This window comes from Rattus rattus, chromosome 5 (genome assembly GCF_011064425.1).
Source record: "Rattus rattus isolate New Zealand chromosome 5, Rrattus_CSIRO_v1, whole genome shotgun sequence".
Classification (NCBI taxonomy): Eukaryota; Metazoa; Chordata; class Mammalia; order Rodentia; family Muridae; genus Rattus; species Rattus rattus.
The window spans coordinates 6,729,148-6,755,829 of record NC_046158.1 but is presented as its reverse complement, the minus strand read 5'-3'; the positions used below and the strand labels follow the sequence as shown (position 1 = coordinate 6,755,829).

The 26,682-nt window shown below is 45.4% G+C and overlaps 1 protein-coding gene across 1 annotated transcript in view; it reads left to right on the top strand.

The window, feature by feature from the left end:
• Positions 1-26,682, top strand: part of Sptan1 (spectrin alpha, non-erythrocytic 1) — a 65,200-nt gene that overhangs the window by 10,881 nt on the left and 27,637 nt on the right. The window contains 23 exon segments of the mRNA XM_032902912.1: positions 2,411-2,650; positions 3,947-4,072; positions 7,489-7,629; positions 7,871-8,017; positions 10,340-10,473; positions 10,570-10,714; positions 10,951-11,105; positions 12,533-12,668; positions 15,010-15,111; positions 15,760-15,897; positions 16,535-16,645; positions 17,491-17,568; positions 17,701-17,856; positions 18,062-18,266; positions 18,885-19,066; positions 19,697-19,940; positions 20,093-20,215; positions 20,408-20,625; positions 21,912-22,004; positions 22,844-22,978; positions 23,472-23,620; positions 24,653-24,712; positions 25,798-25,996. Coding sequence (XP_032758803.1) covers positions 2,414-2,650; positions 3,947-4,072; positions 7,489-7,629; positions 7,871-8,017; positions 10,340-10,473; positions 10,570-10,714; positions 10,951-11,105; positions 12,533-12,668; positions 15,010-15,111; positions 15,760-15,897; positions 16,535-16,645; positions 17,491-17,568; positions 17,701-17,856; positions 18,062-18,266; positions 18,885-19,066; positions 19,697-19,940; positions 20,093-20,215; positions 20,408-20,625; positions 21,912-22,004; positions 22,844-22,978; positions 23,472-23,620; positions 24,653-24,712; positions 25,798-25,996 — 3,414 coding nt within the window. The 5' untranslated portion in view covers positions 2,411-2,413.

Below are 26,682 nucleotides of genomic sequence, written 5' to 3'. Positions count from 1 at the left end.
TCAGGGTCAGGGTCACAGTTCTCACCAAGTATTCTTTCCTGTGAGTGTGGGCAGCACCCTCCCAGGTTTTCATCCTGAGCCTATCCTGAGCCTGCCACACATTCCCTCATCCATTAGCTGCAGCAGGCGATAGGACAGGGAAAGGGCTCCCAGGTATTTCAAGTAACACAGCTTTTATGCCTTTTATACAGTTCATAGGACAGTATCTGGAGGGACCTTAATGCTCACCTTTCCTACTTAACGTACTCAGGATCCCTCTAGACTGTACTTTGTTTTGAAACAGTCACTCTAGCCTAGCTGTGGGCCTCACATTTGATATGCTTGCCAGACTGGCTCTGAACTTGTGGCAATCCTTCTGCCTCTTCCCATCAGAGTGCTTAGATTTCAAGCGTGGGCCACATTCCCAACACGGGCTGTGAGTATGTATTATGTATGTGAGTGTGTAAATCATGAGGGAACTTGTGCAGTCAACTTTGTGGAATTGATTTTTCCCCCATATCTGTAGATTGCCAGGAGTGTATGGTACCCTGGGCCATCTCAGCAGCCCTTGTCTGCTTTTTATGTGTTCAATGTTTGTGCCTGGTGTCCATGAAGTCAGAGGAAGGTATTGAATCCCCTGGAAGTGAAGTTACAGGCAGTTGTGAGCTGCCATGTGGGTTCTAGGAACCTCACCTGCCTCTTCAGGAAGAGTAGCCAATACTCTCAACCTCTGAGCCGTCTCTCCAGCTCATCTTGTTTGTTTTTTGAAACATCTGACTGCGTGACTCAGACTAGCCTTGACATCTCCATTCCCTTGCCTCAGCCTCCTGAGAGGAGCTCTGTTGGTGATGTTGAGGATGTTGGTGAGGTTGATGGGTGTATGCCAAGACTGTGGTAAAGGTCGCTTCCCATCCCTAGCCACTCCCAGTGTAGTAGGAGAGGCAACTTTTACAGGGTCATGTATTGCTGAATTTAGAATTTTAGAAGCTTTTTGTTATAAAATTACATCTATTTTTCTGTGGTCTTAAATGACTAGAGTATAAATGTTTTTTTCCTCTTTGGTGCTGGGGTGGAACCGATGACCTTGCTAAGCAGCTGCTCCACTCCCGTGTCCTCCATTCCCTGGGTGACTTATTTCTTACACAATCTGAGTAGCATTATCTTTGTTTCTCACATAATCGGTCAACGGTCAAGTCCTCTTCTTGACATTAAATTTGGCAAAACTGCTTAGAAAATTGCATGTTTAGTATTAGGGTTTAGGGGGCTAGAGAGATGGCTCAGCAGTTAAGACTTCCAGAGGGCCTATAATGGGATCGGATGTCCTCTGCTGGTAGTGTACTCACATATAAAAGAAACAAAACAACAATTAGGGTTGAGGGAAGCCCCACTGTCTGTTATACCAATGTTCACAGTTTCTGTGACAAAGAGGAAAGCTGGTTTAAATAAGAGTAAATAGGGGGTAGGAAATATATCTCATTTTTGTTAAAGTACTTAGCATACACAAGACCCTGGGTTTGATCCAGTACAGCATAAAACCTGGTGTTGGTAGAACATTCTTGTAATATCAGCACCCGGGAGGGTCAGAAATTCAGGGTTTTCTGTAACTACATAGCAAGTGGCCAGCTATGACATGATACCTGTCTTTTTTTTAAAAAAGTCACCCTGATGGTGGTAGCGCATGCCTGTCATCCCAGTGTTCAGGAGGCAGAGGCTAGCCTGGTCTACAGAGCAAGTTCCAGGACAGCCAGGGCTACACAGAGAACCCTTGTCTCAAAAAAACAAAAACAAACAAACAAACAAAAAACCTTTTTTTAAAGTAATTTGGACATCTACAATTCAAAATCAAGATGAAAAGATTTCTTGAGTAAATTTATTAATTCTTTAAGGTTTGCATTTCTTTTTTTTTTTTTTTTTTTCTTCAGAGCTGAGGACCAAACCCAGGGCCTTTTGCTTGCTAGGCAAGCGCTGTACCACTGAGCTAAATCCCCAACCCCCTAAATTTATTTTATTTTATTTTATTTTTCCTTTTTCTTTTTTTCGGAGCTGGGGACCGAACCCAGGGCCCTGCACTTGCTAGGCAAGTGCTCTACCGCTGAGCTAAATCCCCAACCCCCCCTAAATTTATTAATTCTTTAGACCTCAATGTTTCCTTTGAATCTTGAAGCCTCTTAGCTCTTCCATTTCATTCCTTCACTTTTAGTTGCCATCCTCTGAAGAGCCAGAGTCTGTAGTTGCTTTGAGGAGTAAATAAGCAGTTCAGTGGTTCTCAGCCTGTGGGTCTTGACCCTTCAGGGGTCACGGAAGACCACTAAAATAGCTGTTATTCCTAAGGTCTTTACGCTTGGATTTTCTGATTCCTTTCCTTCAGAGAGCCTAATTCCATTACGTATCTCGTCTTTGGAGCTTATTTGCGGTCAATCTGTCTTTTCAGAAAATGGATCCAAGTGGGGTCAAAGTGCTGGAAACAGCCGAGGACATCCAGGAGAGACGACAGCAGGTTCTGGATCGGTACCACCGCTTCAAGGAGCTCTCTACCTTGCGGCGGCAGAAACTAGAGGATTCCTATCGCTTCCAGTTTTTCCAGAGAGATGCTGAGGAGCTGGAGAAGTGGATTCAGGAGAAGCTTCAAGTTGCCTCTGATGAGAACTACAAAGACCCCACCAACTTGCAGGTGTGTCTGAGCTGCCAGCCGTTCTTGCCTCTCAGAAGTCAAGGGCCCAGGAAAGATTGGGTAGCTGGAAGAATGTAAGTCAGACACATTGTAAAGACCCACTCTGAGCTCTGAGAACACACTAGCTAGTACATGAGGGGTTAGGGCGGAGTGAGAGTGGCTTGCAGGCATGACATTTTCTGCATACTTTAAACCAGCGGTTCTCAACCTTCCCAATGTTGCCACCCTGTAATACAGTTCCCTATGTTGTGGTGACCCCCAGCCATAAGATTATTTTTGTTGCTATTTCATAACTGTAATTTTTGCTACTGTTATGAATCATAATGTGAATATTTGTGTTTCTAATGCTCTTGGCAAACACACAAATTAAGAACCACTATTTTACACTGATTTTTTTTTGTTTGTTTGTTTTTGTTTTTTTCCCGGAGCTGAGGACCAAACCCAGGGCCTTGCGCTTGCTAGGCAAGCGCTCTACCACTGAGCTAAATCCCCAACCCCTACACTGATGGTTCTTAAATTGCTATCTCAAAGTTACTAGAAGGCCAGGCATTTCCAGAAAAGGTCTTGGATTTTTTGTTTTTGAGACAGGGTCTTACTGTGCGCTCTAGCTGACCTGAAACTCAATATGTAGACCAGGCTAGCATCAAACTCAGAGATCTGCTTGCCTCCTCTGGCGTGTCTACAGAGAGTGACAGTGTACTTACATACATAAAATAATTAAGTTAAAAAAACAAAACTAAAGAAATAGAATGCAAAAAAAAAAAAAAGAGAGAGAGGAAGAGAGGGCCATAGAGATGGCTCAGCGGTTAAGAGCACTGACTGCTCTTCCAGAGGTCCTGAGTTCAATTCCCAGAACCCACATGGTGGCTCACAAACATCTGTAATGGGATGCGATGCCCTCTTCTGATGTGTCTGAAGACAGCTACAGTGTACTCATATATATAATAAATAAATAAATCTTAAAAAAATAGAATGCAGGCAAAGTTTAAGTGTGGCTTCTAAAGCAATTGGAATGTCAACGACCGGATTAAACAGGGTAAACTTTGTGCACTAGGAAAACTGAGTGTGATCCTGTTTTTCTAGATAAAAGCTGCTTCTCCATAGACAGTAAATTTTAAATATCCTGCAAAGTCGAAAGTGGTCATAGGCCAGGGTTATAGAGATATTTAGCCTCTGTATTTGAGTGATTGCCTCCCTCACTAGTGCAGATGGAACCTAGGACATGGGACCTTTGGGATGAGGACAAGAGGAGTGTTGTATAGTAACACTTGAGGCTTACTTGTGTGCCACTACCAGGGAAAGCTCCAGAAACACCAAGCCTTTGAAGCTGAAGTACAGGCCAACTCAGGAGCCATTGTGAAGCTGGATGAGACAGGAAACTTGATGATTTCTGAAGGGCACTTTGCATCTGAGACCATCCGGGTAAGTAGAAACACTGTCTGGTTAGAAAGCCTCACCTCTGTGTGTGTGTGTGTGTGTGTGTGTGTGTGTGTGTGTGTGTGTGTGTGTGTGTGTGTGTGTGTGTGTGAGAGAGAGAGAGAGAGAGAGAGAGAGAGAAAATACTTTGGAAGTTCAGCTCTCCCAGACTTGAGACACTCTACGTCTCCTAGTGAAATCCACAAGTCAGGTGCTATTATGGTGGGGAGCAGGACCAGGGTCTGTGTATGTGGTAGGAACAGTATTAGTATTCTCGGAGGAGAGTGGGTCAGCATGCATTCATATGTTAAGATTGTCGGGGTTGGGGATTTGGCTCAGTGGTAGAGCACTTGCCTAGCAAGTGCAAGGCCCTGGGTTCGGTCCCCAGCTCCAAAAAAAAAAAAGAATAGAAGATTGTCAACCAGCTCTAGCAATTCAGAGGCTGCTTGGTAACCTCAAGACAGGCAACTTTAAACTCAGGTCTATTAGTTTTTGAGTCAAGAAAATAATTTTTCTATGCCTGTTTAATGATGCCACAGTATTAAAGGAAAGCACCCTTTTCTCTTTACCATGTTGATTTTCTCAAAAGGAGATATTCTTGTCTAGCCTATCTTTGATACCCATTTTTAAAATTTAATTTCTACTCTAACTGTATATGTGCTTGTGCGTGAGGACTCAGAGGCCCAAGGAGGACATTGGATTCCTTGAGGCAAGAGTTATGGGTGGCTGTGAGCTGCCTCATGTGGGTACTGGGAACTGAACTCAGGACTCTGAGAGAGATATGTATACTTCTCTGCTGAGTCATCTTTTTTTTTTTTTTTTTTTTTTTTTTTTTGGTTCTTTTTTTTCGGAGCTGGGGACCAACCCAGGGCCTTTCGCTTCCTAGGCAAGCGCTCTACCACTGAGCTAAATCCCCAACCCCTGCTGAGTCATCTCTTAAGCCCTTTGATACATGTGCTTCTTGTTTGTCTATGTGTTTTGTTTTCTTGCTTTGTATCTGGATCTAGCTGTGCTTGAACTGTAACCTCTGGTCTCTGGTTCCCAAAAGCTGAGATCGTAGTATGTGTTACCTCATCAAAGACATTTGTGCCATATTTGCTCTGCTGGTGTCTTTCGTGCTTTGGGTGTTCTAAAATGGACCCTGTTTGGTGAATCTAGGCTTTTTTTTTTTTTTTTTTTTTTTTTTTTTTTTTTTTTTAAATTCAAGACAGGGTTTCTCTGTGTAGCTCTAGCTGTCCTAGAACTAGCTCTGTACACCAGGCTGACCTTAACCTCACAGAGATTAGCCTCCCTCTGCTTCCACAGTGTTGGGATTAAAGGCATGAACCACCATGCCCAGCTAGGAACTCTTAACTACTAGTAATGATTTTAAGAAAAGTAAGTGCCAGTTGTCTTGTGACCAACTGATTAATTATATTGAATTCGTTTGGCTAATGTAGTATATCTCTCAATTAAATACAAGTATTCTCCATCATTTTAATATAGTCCTATTAAGTAAATGAAGTCAGTTGGCTTGTTAGGTCCTAATAGAAGTTTTCCTGGGGTTTATGGGACTGTATAGTATAACTTAGCTACAGTTAGGCCAAGAGAAACTTAAGTATTTGACTTTTGGGATTCCTCTTGGGAGACGGAGGGCCCAAAGCTGAGTTCATTTGTGCCTCATTTTGAGAGCTTATCAATCAATTATATACAATGTTAGCTAGCATCTCTCAAGTTACTATTAGTAACTAGTAAGGTACTGCAAGACACTTGGCTGATGTTTATAATTTTCATAAGCTTGCAAGATTTCCATTTCTCTGTATCATAGAAGGGTAGACATATTAAGGCTTAAAGAATTTTGAGTAACCTGCCCAATGTCCCACAGTTGAGAATTAGAATTCCATGGTGCTTCTCTTTTCTGGAACAGCCTTCTGTGTTCCGTGCCTGTCATAGTTCTATAGTGTTCCCTGTTCCTACATCTCTGAAAGCTCCCACTGCTGCCTCATGGTATATTGAGAAATCTCCTGAGTCAGAGCCAGACTTTCTTTCCAACCCAGTCAATTCTGATGCTTCTTAAACACTCTTGCTGCCCTACCTGCTCATGTTCCTGGACTGTGGCTGGGCCCTCTCTGACTTTCAGGGCTGGGAAAATTATGCCAGCATCTGAGTTATGATTTGACTGTGTTAAAATGAAATTTGTGTGGTTGAGCCGTGGACTTATGGGTAAGGTCTGTCCAGTCTGTAAGCCTGTTGTTAAGAGTTCTGTCACCTAGTATTTGGGCTCACCATTCCTGTAGTGATGCTGACCTGCCTTGGCAGTTTGTCCCAAAAGTTAGTTTGGCAGGCATCATTAGCAGATAGGAAAGTGGGTGGAGTAGAAGGCTGTGTCTATGTCCTGTATAACCTGTCTTGTCACCGGTTTAGACTTTTACACCATACCGGACAGCTTGGCGCCCCATAGTCACCGCCACCCACATTGGGTCTCACATCCGAGTAGGTGGAGTATTGATTGGTTATGCCTTTCCCTCCCTTTTAGTCATGGCGCTGTGCAGTGAACTGTGTGAGCTCTCATTTCCTCACAGCTTTCTCTCTGCTGGTGAACCTTCATACTTGTTTGTAAGAGACTCCACCCATGCTGACTGTTCTCTGGTTTTCAGAGGTGGTTTTTTTTCCCTCTTGTTGACGGTGACATCTCAACATGGGTGGATCCCAGATTCCATTTCTGTTTGTGTTTGAACCTGTGTGATATAACTTTGCCTGTTAGTGTTACCCAGAAACTTCCAGTGTTATGGGGTGGACATAATCATGGTCCCAACCTGGGATTAGAACACAGCACACAGGTTAAAATGCTTTTAAAATGCTCCCCTCAGTTTTCAGATTCTCACTAGGTCTGTGCTGTGGACACCCAATGATGCTGGGAAGTGAATACTTTATGCCCTGTGGCTACTGTGTGGGGATGAGGTTACAGCTCATCTTGAGATGTTGTGTTCAACTCCTGTCGCCGTGAGGCCCTAAAGGCCTTTTCTGTGTAGAGCCGTTTGAGAGCTGATGGCACTCTTCTACTGTTACCCAAGATTCCCACGTTGTAGTTCTTGTTAATTTTAATTTTTTCTACCGTATAAGAGTGGAACAAAGAAGTATGTATCACAGTGAACACGTGGAGGTCACAGGACAGTTTTGAGGAATCTGTTCTCTCTGTTGGCTATGACTTCCTCAGGTGGCAAAAAACAGTCTTTATGCACTAAACCACCTCACTGGCTTTTGTGGTTTTTTGTTTTGTGTTTTTCCAGACAGGGTTTTTCTGTGAAGCCCTAGCTGTCTTGAAACTCACTTTGTAGATCAGGCTAGCATAAAGCGCAGAGATCTGAGTTTTATCCCCAAGTGCTGGGATTAAAGGTATGTGCCACCATGCCTAGCTTAAAGTTCTGACTTTTAACTTCCAGACACGTTTAATGGAGTTGCACCGCCAGTGGGAGTTGCTTTTGGAGAAGATGCGGGAGAAAGGAATCAAACTGCTGCAGGCACAGAAGCTGGTGCAGTATTTGCGGGAGTGTGAGGATGTAATGGACTGGATCAATGACAAGGTATGCTTCGAGGGCAGCCCTAGCTAAGATGGAGGGCAGGATTGGGAGACTGTCTCAGCTGCTCTCTAGGAACCTTTTATTTTATAATCCTGAAATCTCTGAGAACACTTAGAAGACAGAAGTCAGAACTACAGAGAGAATTGTCCATTAAAGTGAATGTGTCCCCGACTCTAATGTATCTTCATGGCAAGCTTTCTTAATTGATTATTGGCTGACTGGAGCTGGTTCTGTCCCTGGATAGGAAGCAATTGTGACGTCTGAGGAGCTGGGCCAGGACTTGGAGCATGTAGAGGTCCTACAGAAGAAGTTTGAAGAGTTTCAGACTGATCTGGCTGCTCATGAAGAAAGAGTTAATGAAGTAAACCAGTTTGCTGCCAAACTCATCCAGGTGAGGAATAGTGTTGGTGTACATTGTTTACAGCATCAGGGGGCCGTCTAGGATGTCCTGTGAAAGAGAACTTGCCTGATTCGTGAGTTTTAAAGGAATGGGCCACCTTAGCTTAATTTTGTATGCAAGTATTTTGCATGCACTGTGTGTGTGCCTGGAGAGGCTAAAGGAAGGGATCAGAGCCAATGGAATTAGTGTTAGAGACGGTTGCGAGCTACCCTGTGGTACTAGGAACTGAACCTGGGTCTTCTGCAAGAACAGCAAGTACTCATAGCCTCTGTCCCACCCTGTCTGATCCCTTTTTGTGTTTGAGATAGGGTATCTCTGTTACTCCTGGCTGTCCTGGAGGTTTTGTCCCACCCTGTCTGATCCCTTTTTGTGTTTGAGATAGGGTATCTCTGTTACTCCTGGCTGTCCTGGAGGTTTGTCTGTGGACCAGGCTGGCCTCCAACTCACAGTTACCTGCCTGCCTCCGCCCGAAGTGCACCACCATACCCAGCTACGATCCCTAGTTTCTATAGTAGTTTTATAGTACTACAGGTTTTATAAGTTTTATAGTACTGTAGTTTTATAGTACTATAAGTTTTATAGTACTACAGGTTTTATAAGTAGTTCTTACAAGTGTCGTAAGAGTTTTGTCTAGATGTAAGTAAAACTTCATTCTGATTGTCCCTAAATAAGGACATGCTTTACCTTGTGGCCCTGGGCAGGAAAGGCAGAGCTCATTTGATTTCTTTACTCCATCCACTTTGGGGCTGAGCAGGATGAACTTGTCTCTGGGTTTTCTCAGACATTGAACCAGGGCGTGGTAGTAAATTCCTACCTAATTCTGGCAGGCATCCATCAGTAGCGGATGGCTCTTCTTTCTTTCCTGCTGAAGCTTTTCTGGGCTCTGAGGGCCTCTAGAAGGATTTGATAGTAAATGGGTTCTCCATAGGTAGCTCTGGAGGCCCTTAAGAGCGACAGAGACAGCTAGGTTTGATGACATCTGTTTCCTGCCCTGGGATGCTGAGGCAGGAGGATTGTGGGTTCAAGACGAGCCAGGGCTACTGGTAGACCCTTTCTTAAAACCCAAAAAAGGAAAAAGAGGGGGATGGGGTGGGCAAAACCACCTTTCTCCATTGCTACATGAAAACTGTTTTCATATGATCCCCATCTGCTATTCTGCCATTCAATATGCTCTGAAGAAATCAGGGTCAGGCCATAGGAAGCAGGACTTTTTGCTTGGGGTTGGGGGCAGAAAGGAGTCTACTGAAGGAGTTCAAATTTTAAATTTCCAAGTCTTTGGCGTCAATACATTTTCCATTTTTAGTTAGTGTTTGAGAGGATAGCAGAAGTACACAATAATATCTTGTCCTTGTAGAGAGCCAGTGTCATCTTCAAGTCCCAAGCCATTGCAGAGTCATGCTGGGCAAGAGGCACTAAGCCTCAGTGTGCAATACTCAGTACTCAGTACCCAACCTGCCCTCTGCATATAGAGAAAACAAAGCTCTGTAATGTGCGTGGGGGTGGGGCGGGGCCTTAGTAACAACTTGTCCCTGTCCACGTCTGGGAATAAACTTTGGCCCCTGAGAGCTGTGTGTCTGGCAGACAATGCTTAGCTGCTGCTCACAGACACTTGAAATGCTAGGGTTTTTTTGAGCATTTGAAGTAAGGGGAGTACATTGATGAAGTTATGCTAAGTGAGACCCAGTGTGTCTGTTTTTGTTAAAATTTTCATTTCTAGATGTACTTCATTTTGTGTATAAATATCTTGCCTGCATGTATGTGTGTGTGCCCCATGTCTTCCTGATTCCCATGGAGGTCAGAAAAGGACATTGGATCCTATGAAACTGGAGGTAATAGAATTGTGAGCCACTGTGTTGGTGCTGGGAACCAAACCTCAGTCTTCTGCAGACCACCGAAGCTGTTAACCACTCACCCATCTCTCCATCATCCCCAGTGTGTTTAATGCCTGGAGTGAACAAGCATACGCACAACAACATTTGGGCGGCAGAAGCAGGCGAATCACTATGCAGCCTGGTCTACACAGCAAATTCCAGGCCAGCCAGGAGTAATACAGTGATATACTGATACTGTCTCAAAAAGAGAAAACAGCAACAAAACCTGGTACCAATATTTATAACTCTGTACAGGCTCAGCATACTCTCCAAGGAATAGGAAGTCTATTTAAAGTAGGTGCTCTCTTGAGCTGCAGTTCCTTCCTCTCACAAACCTGGGCTTCTTTACAGGTGTGAAGACTTGTGCTCTTGAACCAAGTCCAGAATAACCTGCAGGGGCCAGAGGTGGCAGGCAGATCAGTTCATTCTCTTCCCTGTTTAGGAGCAGCACCCGGAAGAGGAGCTGATCAAGACCAAGCAGGAGGAGGTGAATGCAGCTTGGCAGCGACTGAAAGGCCTGGCTCTTCAAAGGCAGGGGAAGCTCTTTGGTGCTGCTGAGGTTCAGCGCTTTAACAGGTACTAGGGCTGTGAGCACAGGGTAGAGCGTGGACTCTGGTGTCCCAGTGCTCCTGAATAGCTGCATACCTGAGTTGACTGGTTCCTCTTCTGCAGGGATGTAGATGAGACCATTGGTTGGATTAAGGAGAAAGAGCAGTTAATGGCCTCTGACGACTTTGGCAGAGACTTAGCAAGTGTTCAAGCTCTGCTTCGGAAGCACGAGGGTCTGGAGAGAGATCTTGCTGCTCTAGAGGACAAGGTGAGTTTGTTTGTTTTTGGTTTTTCTGACCACGTCTCATTGTGTAGTTCTATCTTGGAACACACTGTGTAGACCAAGCTGGCCTCAGACTCAGAGATCTGCCTGCCTCTGCCTCCCAAGTCCTGGGATTACAGGTGTGTGCCACTACACCTGGCCACAAGGTGGGTTGAAAACCACTGATTATGTCAGTTGATTAGCAAGGGCCGGAGAGCGATGCTGATAGAATCTGTTTCTAGGTGAAAGCCCTGTGTGCCGAGGCTGACCGCCTGCAACAGTCACACCCTCTGAGTGCCAACCAGATCCAGGTGAAGCGAGAGGAACTGATTACCAACTGGGAGCAGATCCGAACTCTGGCTGCAGAGAGACATGCACGGCTTGATGACTCATACAGGTAGCAAATGATGTGGTGGTGCTTAGCAGTCAGAGTGACTCTTGTATAAACAGGAGAGGTAGAGGGTCAATTTTAGGGACAAAGAATATATCTGCACCCTGCCAGGAATCACCAATTGTAAAAGTTACTTTTTAAAAAATTACTATTTATTTACATTCCAATGTTGCTCCTCTTCTCTGTCCCCCCTCCCAGAGTTTTTCCTCTCATCCCCAGTCCCCTTGTCTCTGAGAGGTACTCCCCTACCCACCTACCCCCATAAGAGTAATTTTTACTCTGAAGATCGAATTGTCATCTTGGAGGCTTATTGCTGAATAAGTTTAGCCTTTCTGGCTCTTTGTGAACTCTGGCTGGATGATTCAGCTTAGCTGTTCTGGCTTAAACTCCTCTCCAAGCTGACTGATTCAGTCTGGCTTCTTTCAGCTTCCAACTGAATTGTTCTACTTAGCTTCAAACTAACTGACTAGTTAGTTTGTTCTAATCTCCTGACTCCTCCTTATTCTCTGGCTTCAGCTGCCTCTGCTGACCTGCACTGAACTCACAAATGAATTTAACTCCACTGCACTGACTCCCGGCTGACTACTGTTCTTCCTGCACTGCTCTTAAATAGCCTCCCTTTCCTGTCTGTTCTTGTTTGAGTTAGGCAGAGCCTATCTGACTCATTCTCTCAAATCTTTCTCTGATTCATCACTTTGTCTGCCCCTCAATTAGATGTCCTTGTTTGGGATTCAAGGTGTGTGCTAAGGGTATGTCTTTGTTCCAGTCAGAATGGATAAAGGTGTGGTATATCTGAATACCAACCAGATCACACAGACCTAGAAAGTCATGATCAGAGCAGCCACGTTACTGGATTAAAATTCCTCTACAACCAATAAGAAAATAGGGTGCTTTCCCTGATCTACATTACAATTATTTTAGAGAGACTTTCAGCTTTGTAGAGTGTAATATTTATAACTTCATAAATTCTGTCCACTCGGGTTGGGGATTTGGCTCAGTGGTAGAGCACTTGCAAGGCCCTGGGTTCGGTTCCCAGCTCCAAAAAAAAAAAAAAAAAATTCTGTTCACTCTTAATTACTTTGACTGCCAGAATGGAAATACCTCAGAGCTGTCAGCACCATGTAGGATAGCCTGTTACAACTCAGTAAATGAACTGGAAAGGTAACAAACGCTTCTTGGTCACCTTGAGTTGGCCCAGAATATAGCAAGGAAGTTAGAGGTGCAAGTCAGTGGCAATGACAAGCCAGGACAACATAAGGAGACCCCATTGCAAACAGCAAAAAAAAAGGAAAAGAGAAGAGAAGAGAGAGAGAGAGAGAGAGAGAGAGAGAGAGAAAAAAGGAGAGAAAAGATGGGGCCATTACATCCCAGAGCAACAGAACCTGTTTTTCTGAGAGCACCACTGGATATGACATACTTTTGATTTTCCCAAGGCTTCAGCGCTTTCTTGCTGACTTTCGTGACCTCACGAGCTGGGTGACTGAAATGAAAGCCCTCATCAATGCAGATGAACTGGCCAATGACGTGGCTGGTGCTGAGGCCCTGCTGGACAGGCATCAAGAGCACAAGGTAATATTTCCAGGATTTTCTACATCTGGACACATTAGCCTGTGGCGGGACAGGACTCTGCTGTTTGGGAACCCCATAGTCAAAACTGTCATCTCCCTCTTGTACAGTCTGCTGTGGGTTTTGCTTTTGGGGATCTCCTTGCCTGCTTCCAGCGCAGGATTCAATGTTATCCATGAGGGCTGAGAGAGAGGCAAGCCTTTTCTACTTAATGGTGCTTCTACTTTGCCTGCCCATCTGCACTGTCTGAGAAATGTCTGTCTAGAACTGTGATTGATGGTGCTCAACTTTAAACCGAGGACTGGGAAGGTACAGGCAGAAGGATCAGGGATTCAAGGCCAGACTGGGCTATATAACAGGGTTGAAGCTAGCTTGTACTCCAAGAGCCCCTGGTTTTTCAGTTTTTTTTTTTTTTAAAGCCTATTGAATTTTATTGTTAGTACAATTAACTTAGATTCTTTTTGTTTTGTTTTGTTTTTTTTATTCTGGTACTTTGCCAAAGTATGTTATATTGAAGACTAGCTGTTATTTGGTTAGGACTCAACTGGTAAAGTGCCTTAAGGGCAGCATGAGAACATGAGTTCAGTCCCAGTACTCACATAAACAATAGCCTGTTAAGCTCACCTGTAATCCCGGTGCTGGGAATGGGGTAGCCGGGGCGTCACGGGCTTCACTGACCAACCAGACCATCAGAATTAGCGCTAGATTGAGCGAGAGACTGTTTCAAAGGTAAGCTGGTGATTTGATGTAGGAATACATAGGACGTTAATGTCTTGCCTGTGAACACAGGTGGGCACACAACATATAAAACACTGACTGTTAGAAAGGTCACAGAGTAGTGATAGGAAAGAAGTATTAAATGCCAGCAGGGTACTTGACAAGAAAGGCTGCACCGGTGTGTGTGGAAAAAGCTGTAAAACTTGATAAGCAGACTTGAAGACAGTGTGTTTTCTCTGTTGTAAATAATCCAGGCTTAAAAGTGTGTGTGTGTGTCCCATAAAAGTAAAAACAACCGTAAAAGGAGAAGCTTAGATCTCCTGGGGTATGGAGGAGTAGGTAACCGTGCATGTGGCATACAGAAGAAAGGAGCCAGCAGAGTGAGGGACGGAGGACAGTAACAGGAGCAAAGCGTAATGACATGGATATAGGACTTGACTAATTGCCTCATGGATAACATCAATTTCCTCCGTCCCCTCACCTCACCCCTAGACAGGCTTCTCTGTGTGGTCCTGGCTGCCCTGGAACTCGTTCTAGAATAGGCTGGTCTCCAGCTCTGCTCTACTCAAAACTCCCTCTGCTGCTCGCATTAAAGGTGTACGCCATCCCTGCTAAGCTTCAAAGAATTAAAACATAAAAGTTGTTAGGTGGTGCAGTTTTAATACCAGCGCTCGGGAGGCAGATGGATCTTTGAGTCCCAGGCCAGCCAAGGCTAGACAGTGAGATACCATCTCAAAAAACAAAAACATGGGCTGAGTGTGGTTGCACAGGCCTTTTATCTCAGCATCGGGAGGAAGAGGCAGGTGGATCTCTAAGTTCCAGGACAGCCTGGTCTATAAAGTCACAGTGCTACACAGCGAAGCCCTCTCTCAAAAAACAAACAAACAAGACAAAACTTGTTTATTGAAAGACATTAGAGGGGTTGGGGGTTTAGCTCAGTGGTAGAACGCTTGGGCCTTGGTTTCGGTCCTCAGCTCCGGGCAAAAAAAAAGAAAAAAAGAAGAAAGAAAGACATTAGAAAAAGATGAAGAGATAAAACCAAATAAAATGACTTAGGTAGTGCATGGCTGAAGGGATGGTTTTTATAAGTATAGACATTCAATGCAGTGCTATCAAAGCCCAGCAGAACTGTGAGTGTCTGTAATGAGTAAGCCAAGTGCAGAAAAACGAAGGCAGCTTTGAGGAGCATGGCAGAGAAGGAAGGGGACTCACTTTCTCACTTCACAGGTACTGTAAAATTGTAGTAAGCAAACCCATAATGCACAGGAAAGAAACGGATGGTAAATAGGAGAGCTTGTGTATATGAACTTGTAGCAACCTGACTAATGGCACCTGGCCTGCAGACAGGACACACACACACACACACACACACACACACACACACACACACACACACACACACACAAACACACACGCGCGCACACACAGCATTTCTCAGTTGGCACCTAGTTGTTTTTATATATTATTACTTAAGCTGGTAGTTAGGAAACACCCTGGACCTTCTACTCTGTTTCTTTTCTCAGCAGTTTTACGTGTTACAATTACTTGAAATTCAACAACTTAGTGTTATCTGCCCCCAACTCCACCAAGCAGTGTTGGAAATAATGCTGTCTCTCTTACTCTACAGGGTGAAATCGATGCTCATGAAGATAGCTTTAAGTCTGCAGATGAGTCTGGGCAGGCCCTACTCGCTGCTGGTCACTATGCCTCAGATGAAGTGAGGGAGAAGGTAAGGTAGTGAAAAGGGGCTTAAAGGAGAAAGGCAAGACCACAGAGAGCTTCTGTATCTCTGTGGCCAGTTAGGGACCCAGCACCAAGTAAGAACATTTCTAGCCCAAGACTGCCACAAAAGTGTAGCTTTTTCCTGGTATGTGGTTGGTCATATTGGCACACACCTTTAATCATAGCAGTAGAGAGAAGAGGCAGGCAGATAGAGCTTTGTGAACTTGAGGTCAGTGTGGCCTACCATAGCAAGCTACAAACCATATGACTATACAAATCCTGTCAGGAGTCGAGGAGGGACGTTGTATGTATATGCGTGCAAACACACATTTGTATGTATGTAATATATTGGAAGAAGAAACTTTTTCAAGCATGCATGACACATTCCTTATTTTTAAAGTACTTTGTAGATAGTCGGTCCTGCTGTAATAGTTGGTTGATAACATGACAGTAAATTCTAGGATAGTCAAGATGGGGTTCTTGCAGAGAGCACACACATGCCCACTCTGGTATTTCTGTATTTCATGTTATAAGCTTGCTTACATTAAGTGCTATTGCACAGAGAGATGCCTAAAGGCCAGCATGAAGAGTGGACTATTCTGGGCAGCCTGTGTCTCCCAGAGCCAGAAGGTAACTTTGCTTCCCGTTCCCCAAGCTGAGCATCCTCTCTGAGGAGAGAACTGCCCTGCTGGAGCTGTGGGAGCTTCGGAGGCAGCAGTATGAGCAGTGCATGGACTTACAGCTCTTCTACCGCGACACTGAGCAGGTGGACAACTGGATGAGCAAACAGGAGGTAACGTTTAGCAGGCGCTGCGACCAGGGAGCCACGGGGTCTTACCCTGTTTCTCCAGTGAGTGCTGGTTGTGTGCCAGGACGTGGGAGCCATTTCAGTTTTGCAGAGAGTAAAGAAGGGAACTAAGCTCGTTTCTTTTGGCCCCATCTGCCTCTGCCAGCAAGGCCCTTAGAAAAGATTTTTGGAGTACAAAAAGGATTTCTAAACATTATAGTTTGACCTTGTGTATAACCTCAATGTATGAAAAGCTGTAAGAGCTGTGCGAGAGGTGGGGCTGGGGCCCGTTTGCATTCTCACTCAGAAAGCTCTGGCGGAGGGTCGAAAGTTTGATGCCAGCTGGGCTAACCTTAGAGAGTTAAAGAATGTCTGCAATGCGCTAGTGAGACCGCATCTCAATACCCTCCACACTTAAAGGACATTCTTTGTAAACTGCCTGTAGAACATACAGTAAGTATTCTTTCCCAGTGTTCCTGATTGATTTTTAACAGAATCTACGGAGACTGGACTTAGCAATAGTAATCCCTAAGCTTAATTGCATAGAATCTTTTCTGTCTGCGCTTTGCCAAAATCTCCTTTTGCTTTCAGGCTGTAGTGAGTACAGAGTCCACGGTGCTCACACTTGATTTCCTCTCTCCAGGCATTCCTGCTAAATGAAGATTTGGGTGACTCCTTAGACAGTGTGGAAGCTCTTTTGAAGAAGCATGAGGACTTTGAGAAATCTCTCAGTGCCCAGGAAGAAAAAATCACAGTAAGATCCTCCTTGTCACGTGATCACAGACTAAACTGAATTCCTTTCAGAGAGGTTTGGGAATTCCGTGCAGGGTACTCCCAGGACAATATAAGACCTCACAATCACACCCTCTCATCACTTTGCACTTGTAACACAGCTTTATGGAGCAGAATTAATTGCTTAATGGAAACGTCCTAAATTGAGATGTGCCTATGACTTGACACTACCCTAGTAGAAAGGGTAAGAAGGCTGTTGCCTGACATCTGACACTTGAGATTCTCATGAAGCAGGTCATGTCTGTAGACTTGGCATGAGCAGTCTTGTATTCTTGGATAAAATCAAGGAGAGTTTTCTATCATGGCCACTTACAACAATGATGCTCACGTGTGCAGAGCTCATGAGAACTGGAGACTTCTCCCCCTTCTCCCAAGTCACAGTAGCGTCTCTTAACATTTTAAGTTTAGGATTTTGTGTTAGTCTGAATTCGTGGCTATCCTAGAGTACATGCAGCCCGTGAGCCACAGGTTGGACATTCCTGTAGATCTGTGGATTAAGCAATCAGCCAGCGGGGCCCAGTAGTAGGTGTGTGTCACAGTGTGAACCTTCACTGATAGGATCAGGGTGCTTTGCCCAGCTTGGTGGTGCACGCCTTTAATCCCACCCTTGGGAAGCAGAGGCAAGTAAGTCTCTTGAGTTCCAGACCAGCCTGGTCTACAGAGAAGTTCCAGATCAGCCAGGGATACACAGAGACACCTTATCTTGGGGGGGTGGGGGGGTGGGGGGAGGGAGAGAGAGTGTTCTGTTCTCCATAGTCCAAGTTAGGGCTCAGTGCTCACAATGACAACTCTTGCCTTCCCTTCTAGGCACTTGATGAGTTTGCAACCAAGCTTATTCAGAATAACCACTACGCAATGGAAGACGTAGCCACTCGACGAGATGCTGTGAGTTCTCTGGGCATGTCATGCTCCTTTCTTGTAGTTTGCAGGTTGCCTTTCTGAGATACCTGCTGCAGCTCAGTCGAGCCGTTCACCTTTTGGAGAGTATAAAGTGGAGTCGTGTGATCTGTCTTCCAGCTCCTGAGCCGTCGCAATGCCCTCCATGAGCGAGCCATGCATCGCCGGGCACAGCTGGCTGATTCCTTCCACCTGCAGCAGTTCTTCCGTGATTCCGATGAGCTCAAAAGTTGGGTCAATGAGAAGATGAAAACGGCCACTGATGAAGCTTATAAAGTAATGATCAATGTGTCCTGTAGTACCTGTGTAGTAAGCTAAATCCCCTTGCAAAAACTATTTGGAGCTAAAAACAAAGCAAAACTAAAACCACAGAGAGTCACGCAAACCACATTAGTCAGCATAGATTATCTGTTTTATGACTGTGAAGTAGCTCTGTATACCCGAGTTGAAGGCACAACCCTCTTCTCCTTTTGATTCGCAGGATCCGTCCAACCTGCAAGGGAAAGTCCAAAAGCACCAGGCTTTTGAGGCTGAGCTCTCGGCCAACCAGAGCCGTATTGATGCCCTAGAGAAAGCTGGGCAAAAATTAATAGATGTGAACCACTATGCCAAGGAAGAAGTAGCAGCTCGGATGAATGAGGTCATCAGTTTGTGGAAGAAACTTCTAGAGGCCACAGAACTGAAAGGTAGGAGAAAATAGATGATAGAAAAGTGGTTGGTGATAGGAATGTTTGGAAAACTAAATACTCCTCTCTGGCTTAGCGTTCTTGGACCAGACACTACCCAGGAAAGGCAGGGTGATAACTTTGTTGTTACGAGTTACTTGCTATATAAGGATTACCTGGCTTGGGTTCGCAATACTTCGGTCATTTGGAAAGTGATCATTGGGAAAATGTGATTAAAAGCAATGGTTGGGTAGAGACGCCGAACCTTCCTACCTAAAATCACAGTTTAGCGGCTGGGCAGTGGTGTCTCGCACCTTTAATCCCAGCACTCAGGAGGCAGAGGCAGGCAGATCTCTGAGTTCAAGGTCTATAGAGTAAGTACCAGAAGAGCCAGAGAAACACTGTCTGGAAAAACTATCAAACAGGTCACAGTTAACTGTGAGTTAGAGATAGTATCTTATGGAAGTAAAGATGTTTTCCGAACAGTCTCTGTTTCAGTCTGTAGGACGTAGAGCAGAGGTTGTACTGGAGGTTTCCCTCCACTATTTAGTAATACTGTATAGTGACTTCAGATCTGATCATAATCCTTCACCGGGATACACATTGTCTAACAGAAAAGTAAACCTGTTTACTGAACAGGAGTCAAGCTCCGCGAAGCCAACCAGCAGCAACAGTTTAATCGCAATGTTGAGGACATTGAGCTGTGGCTGTATGAAGTTGAAGGTCACTTGGCTTCAGATGATTATGGGAAAGACCTCACTAATGTCCAGAACCTCCAGAAGAAGCATGCTCTGCTAGAGGCAGATGTTGCTGCTCACCAGGTAGGTGGGAAATGGGGACCTAAAGAGGGGCAGGGAAGTGCTGAATAGGAGAAAGATGAATGTTGAACATTCCAAGGTGGAAAGATGAAATCTGTGACTGTCTTACAGAGCTCTGTGCTTCTGCTCAGTGTTTTCCCTCAGAGCTCTCTGGGAGCCTAAAGTGAGGACAGGCCATGGCAGAACAAATATTCTTTTTTTTTTTTTAAAGATTTATTTATTTTTTATTTTTAAGTACACTGCAGCTGTCTTCAGACACACAAGAAGAGGGCATCAGATCGAATTACAGATGGTTGTGAGCCACCATGTGGTTGCTGGGATTTGAACTCAGGATTTCTGGATGAGCAGTCAGTACTTTTTTTTTTTTTTTTCCGGAGCTGGGGACTGAACCCAGGGCCTTGCGTTTGCTAGGCAAGCGCCCTACCACTGAGCTAAATCCCCAACCCCTACAGCAGTCAGTACTCTTAACCTCTGAGCCATCTCTCCAGCCCCAGAACAAATATTCTTAAAGTAGGACAGTCACTGTGTTGTTTTCTTTGTGTTCTGATGAACACAAGTACTAGGCTGGACAGGTGCAGAACAGTCTCTCTGGAAATTGGTTGCAGTCTTCAAACCTTATCCTCCTGTTTCCAGGATCGAATTGACGGCATCACAATTCAGGCCCGCCAGTTCCAAGATGCTGGCCATTTCGATGCCGAAAACATTAAAAAGAAGCAAGAGGCCCTTGTAGCTCGCTATGAGGCTCTCAAGGAACCCATGGTGGCCCGGAAGCAGAAGCTGGCAGATTCTCTTCGTCTGCAGCAGCTCTTCCGAGATGTGGAGGATGAGGAAACCTGGATTCGAGAAAAGGAGCCTATTGCTGCGTCCACTAACAGAGGTTAGTGTGTCTGCGCCAGGCAGAACAGGCCATTACCACATCCCACATCTGAGGGAGAGAGATGGAAGGAAGAGCCCTGTACTGCAGCAGTGGTGGGAGCCCATTGTTGACCGTTAGTTGCCGGTTGATGAGGGACTGGATTCTGCTTCTAGGCAAAGATCTTATTGGAGTCCAGAATCTGCTAAAGAAACACCAAGCTTTACAGGCAGAAATTGCTGGGCATGAACCTCGCATCAAAGCAGTGACACAAAAGGGCAATGCCATGGTGGAGGAAGGTGAGTGTGGTCAAGCGACTGGACCTGCTTTTACTCTTTATATCTTTCCCCTGTTGGCATGGAGTACATGGACCTGGGCCCCTTCGATGAGGCCAAGGCTGAGTCCCCTTCTCATGCTGTTGTATGAGTCTGCCCAAGCCTCACCGTGTGATTTTCAGTGTCATGTCAGTGTACTCCACATCATCCTTCCAGGCCATTTTGCTGCTGAGGATGTGAAGGCCAAACTGAGTGAGCTCAACCAGAAGTGGGAGGCACTGAAAGCCAAAGCCTCCCAGCGGAGGCAGGATCTGGAGGACTCGCTACAGGCCCAGCAGTACTTTGCCGACGCCAATGAAGCTGAGTCCTGGATGCGGGAGAAGGAGCCCATTGTGGGCAGTACCGACTACGGGAAGGATGAAGACTCTGCTGAGGTAGCTCAAGCCTGGCCATCACATGTACTTGGGAAATGGGCCCAGCCTTAGAGTAGAAAGCATGGTAGTGGAAAAGATATCGTGGGAAAGGTAAACTGTGCGCAGCTGCTGTGTAAAGTGTCGGGAGTCTTTCTGACTTTTTATTTTGGAAGTTCAGAATCAAAGAGAAGAGCCTGTCACCTACTTTCAACTGTTCACATTTGCCGTTGTCTCATTTATTCTGTCATGTGCATGCAGACATGTAGTTAGACCAGCATATACAAGCATGCCCACACCAACACCTGTGTAGACTTAAGAATGCATGTACATGCAACACTCAAAACATACATGCACGAATATACACTTGTCTTCTTTTTTCCTAACCATCTGTTTTACTGTGACTCTCACATTTGGTTCTCGAAGGGCTAGTTGTAGTGTTCAGACCTACCTCTCATCAAAACCAGAATGAGAGCGAGCGCTAGGCCTCTGTTCAATGGTGAAGCACTAGTGCAGCTTATATACAGTTGTGGATTCCATTCCCAGTACCAAAACCTCCTTAGACGAGTTGAGCCTTCACAGGAACAGTCTTTTCCCCAAGAGTGCTGTTAGTAAGGAGGAACAAAGTAGCTGTATAAAGAGGGGTTCTCAAGTGGGGGGGGGCCCTGTTCTTTGTGTGTCTGTAGTATTCGGATACATTGTAACCAAGTAAAACAAGGGGAAAGGGAGACTGTAACTCAGCAGTGTTTCTTCTCTGAAATTAGAAAGGAAAAAGAGACAGGTAGCAAGATGGCTCAGTGGGAGTCATTTGGCTCAGGCCGCTGGACCTGAGTTCAGTACCCAGACCCATATGGTAGAATCAGAGAATGACTTCTGCAATTGTCCTCTGACCTCCACGCTTCTGCCATGGTGTGCACACACACAGTGAAGTAAGTGGAAACCAACATGAATCGGGGAGCTTTCACAAGATCAGTAGCTGCTGAGAGGAGGACAAGCTCCCATGTAGGGTGGTCAGGCAGGACACAAGTATGTGTGGGCAACAGTAAAGGTACTCCGCAGTCGTGTGACGCTGTAGTGACTGTATGTGTAAAACAGTAACTGTAGAGGAGTTGGTCAGGAGTCTATGGCAGCGGCTGGAGGGGGTAGTGAAGATGAAGATCCACTACTCATGTTTGAGCTCAAAAAAATTCTAAAGTACATTATACAGAATATTAAATACAGAGTGCACAGGACAGACAGCAATTCTATCTTCCCGTGGCAAAGGGCCTTGAAGAAAGACATGGCCTCACGTGTCATGTGTTTGGTTTCAGGCTCTGCTCAAGAAGCATGAAGCTTTGATGTCCGATCTCAGTGCCTACGGCAGCAGCATCCAGGCTTTGCGAGAGCAGGCTCAGTCATGCCGGGTATGCAGTGCTACGGGAGTTCTAAGGGACTGAGGGCAGAGATGGACTAAAGAAACTGATGGACATGTGGGGTGGGGGGCAACGTTCTTTGGGTTTGTTTCTTTATGACAGGGTCTCACAGTGTAAATGAGGCTGGCCACCTCCCTCCAGGTTGTTCAAGTGTTGGAATGCTGGGATTAAAGGTCCAAGCCACCATACGTGCCCTAGGCAACATTCTTCTTATACAAAGGTCCACAGTTGGGCATACTTGAGAGTTTCTGTTTGATTGAACCCCTCCTTTTGATATTTTAATAAGGGGGTCTCACTTTGTAGTCCAAACAGGTCTCAAGCTAATTAATCCTCTTTTGGCTTCTCAAGTGCTTGATTTATAGCTTTGAGCCACTATACCTGGACTATTGAGTAAGAGTAACACATTTGTTCAACAGCTTGAACAAATATTTTTTTCTGGTAGCTTCAGTAAAAAGCTCACAAGCAGTTGTGTGTAACCAGTGCAAACCTTTAATTCCAGCCCTCAGCCCTCAGGAAGCAGAGACAGATGATCTCAAGGCTGGCCTGGCGTATGTGGTTCCAACCACTAGAACTGAGCTGGCTCTTTACGAAGCTCTGTTTAGGCTCTAAGGCCATAGCTGGCTGGTGGTGGAACACACTGTTTATCCCAGCACTTCAGAGGCAAAAGCAGGCAGATCTCTGTGAGTTCCAGGCTACACAGAGAAACCTTGTCTTAGAAAAAAAAACCCTCTTATAAGTGTGTATTCGATGACGCCAGTCGAAAGTTGGCCTGTTGTGTGCTTGAGTGATAGATGGCGTTTAATCATTTTCTCTTTCCTTTGGACCGTTAGCAACAAGTGGCCCCCATGGATGATGAGACTGGCAAGGAGCTGGTCTTGGCTCTCTATGACTATCAAGAGAAGAGCCCTCGTGAGGTCACCATGAAGAAAGGGGATATCCTCACCTTGCTCAACAGCACGAACAAGGCAAGGCACAGGGTGGCCCGGGTTTGCATCAGCAGCAGAAAGCGTACTCTGCTGATACCGTTGGGTAGAATGGGAAGAGATAAGGGGGTTACTTTCTCAGACTCCCAGTTATCCTTTTATCAGAGCCACATGTGGTTAGGGTAGTCCTGCATCCGTCCTCCTGAGTCTGATGTATGAGGTAGGGCCAAGAGCCACCCACAGATCATCAAAAGTGTGTGGTGAACACCTTCCCTTCTGAGCCATGGACTGTTTGTGCCATAACTGGTACTGTTGGTAGTGGTTATTCGTGGTGCTGACTTAGGAAGGCAGGGCCTCATGGATGTCAGGCATGTTCTATACCCTGCATGTACATGAACACACTTGCAGCATACACAGAGACACAAAATTGAAAAATTAAAAAAACAAAGAATTTAAAAAAAAAAAGGCCAACATGAGGTCTGTCTTTCTTGGAAAAAAGAATCTGCTCTCAGTCCTCTTTTCTTTTCTCTCTTAGGACTGGTGGAAAGTGGAAGTGAATGACCGTCAGGGTTTTGTGCCAGCTGCCTATGTGAAGAAGCTGGACCCCGCCCAGTCAGCCTCAAGGGAGAACCTCCTGGAAGAACAGGGCAGCATTGCTCTGCGGCAGGGGCAGATCGACAACCAGTAAGGGCTCGAATACAGAGCACAGGCTAGACAGCACCTGGGGCTTAATCCAATCCTCAAGCCAGATAGACTCAGCATCTTGGGATCTCTGGAGCCCCGTGTCCTCTTTTCTATTTCCCTCAAGTCTCCTAACCCACCAGCCTCCGTTTAGAGCCCAGATTCTTGACTAATACCTCAATCTCACTTGGTTTTTTTCTGTGTTTCTAAGCTGCTTTTTCTAAAGCACGTTTTACTGCTTGGTACAGTGTTAGCCTTTATCTTGTTGACAAGATTCTTTTTGGGTTGGATTTTCAGATATCTTACCCCTTGGCTCTGCCTCCCTTTGGACAGCTGCCTAGGGAGCTGCTCTCTCTTCCTTTGCATTCAGAGAATGCAATTTACTTTTTAGGCTGGTTTTCTTCATATCATATAGATGATTCCCATGTTGCCCTTATCTGTCCTTTAGTGCACACCTTGCTCAGCTGATGAAATCAGCAGTTTTGGGCACATGGGGATACCCAGGAAGTGTATTCCTAAGTCCAGTAGGGCTTAAAGTAAGAGAGCTTTATTATGTTAATGATCTTGAAATGACAAGAGCCATTTGTACACTCGCGGATTCTTTACTTTTACTGCATGGCCAAGGAAACACTGGGTTTGTGTTATCACAGACCTGGGTCATAAGTACAGGAGCACAAATACTGATGGAGATAGTGGTACTGAACTGGCTTTTGGAGTCAGCACTGTCCTTCAGTCTATTTTGTCCCCTGGCCTTGCTCTGTGCAGTAAGTGTTTGCAGTACAGGGAATGCTGCCTGACATGTAGCAGAATTGTCAGGAACATGAAGGTAAACTAACCCTCTCATTTAATTTTCCTGCTGTTTCTCCCCTGATTTCATTCATGGCCTGGGCTGCTTCTAAGAGCTTTTGAAGGATTCCTATGTTTTTCCCACTTGAAGCATCCGCCATCATGGCACCAGTCGGAGCTGCTGCTTTTCATTCCCAGAGATTAATCCCACTAATGTGTGCATGCTTTTGCTGTACCCCCTCTGTGCAGGACACGCATAACTAAGGAGGCCGGCAGTGTATCTCTGCGTATGAAACAGGTGGAAGAACTGTGAGTAGGCGGAGAAGCTGGCTGAGTTCCCATGTCACTGCTACACCTGTCCATCCCCCTGCCGCTCCTCTCCAAAGCGCTTTCCATTTAGAATGAGGTGGTGCAGGGGACCTGCCACATCTGCACACAGCTTCGCTGCCTGTGGGAGAACTCTCAGTGGAAAGGCTCTCCCTGGTTGCTTCTGCCCGCTTGTGTTTGGAACGGTGTTGGTTCACTCTGTGGTAGAGCAGGAGCAGCGTCTGTCCTCCATAAACCTGCAGCCAGTTCTGTTGTATTCCTCAGTAGGGAGGCAATGAAGTGTGGCTTAGAGCTTAGGGGCTCTGATTTCTGGTGATTTAGTACTTTTTGTTTGGGAAGCTTAGATTTAGTGATGATTTTTCAGAGTTTTCTTTAACTTTGAATTTCATTTCTTACTCAGATTTGTCATTTTTGTGTCTTGAAAGATAGTGGTAGTTCAGCTTAAATCTTAGTTCTCATGGACTAGAAAATTCTTTTGATTCTTCTTAGGTCTTGTAGGTGATGGAGTTGCGTACAAACCGCACGCTACCTGATATTCTTTCATTGCTCAAAAATAGATCACCATGGAAATGCCCTACTGGTCACAGATGGTCACAGATGGAGCATCCTGTATTGGACTGTATTAAAGCTCTTATCTTCCCCCACTTAGGGGCTGCTCAGAAAATTATAAAGCCAAGAAAATCCCTTTAATACATTATGTAGTTTCATCTTTATGTAGCTTCATCTCATCTCTCCAATACAGTCGCATGAACCTTCTGTTTCTGTGCTAAGTACTTGGTTTTAGGCTTATGTGATCATAATAGTGGCCAAATGCACCCGGGAGTAAGTGTGCCTGGGCTATGGTAACTCACCCCGTTCTGCCCAGCGTGTGCTTATCCCCAAGGCTGTAGTTTGAATGCCTAGACTCCCCATCTCCATGTGCTCTGATCCTTTGTTGCTAGGCATCTTCATTACAAACTCATGCCTTGGGTCACATCTCAGATGCCTAGTGGCTGTCCTGTGTTAGCATCCGTGGTGAGCTAACTGCCTCCCTTGCCCATTGTGTTACCCCTGTTGACTTCTGTCAGGTATCAGTCTCTGCTGGAGCTGGGTGAGAAGAGAAAAGGCATGTTGGAGAAGAGTTGCAAGAAGTTCATGTTGTTCCGGGAAGCGAACGAGCTACAGCAGTGGATCAACGAGAAGGAAGCCGCTCTAACGAGTGAAGAGGTTGGCGCTGACTTGGAGCAGGTCGAGGTGCTGCAGAAGAAGTTCGATGACTTCCAGAAGGTATGAGAAGTTTACAGCACAGCTGCAAAGTTATGTAAATAGCTTGTTCTTGGTACTGGGGAGTGGCTCAGCAGTTTAGGGCACCCAGACAAGCCAGGTTCCATTCCCAGTACCCACATGATGGCTCGCAACCATCTGTAAGTCCAGTTCTAATCTCAAGGGAAGGCAATGCTGTGCTCTGTAGGCGTGTTTGTTTGTTTCTGGTAGTGGTGGTCTGTTAAGACACAAGTTGGCCTCTCAGAGTCACTGTGTAGCAAAGGGTGAGTTTGAACTCCTGCCATCCCTCGCAGGGATTGCTGTTACAGCTGGAGATCACAATGCCTGGTTTATGCCGTGATAGGGATCCAACACGGAGCGACATCTACATCCTTAGCCCGGGTTTGTTGTTTATTTGAGACAGCGTTCCCTTGTAGGCCAGGCTGGTATTGAATTTGCCCTGTAGTCCATGCCAGCCTTGACCTCCTGATGATATTGTCGTCTTCACCAAGTGTTGACCACTCCCAGTGTTCTACACATTTTAAGAACCTTCTAGATTACTCAGTTGTTGTATCTTTAGTTTTTACAAAAGGACCATGCTAAGTAGTCCAGACTGGCTTGGAACTCACTGTAGGAAACAAGCTGTTATTTCCATGGAGATTCCATATGCATGTGTATAGTGTGCCTTTGCGTGCGCTCACACACGCACA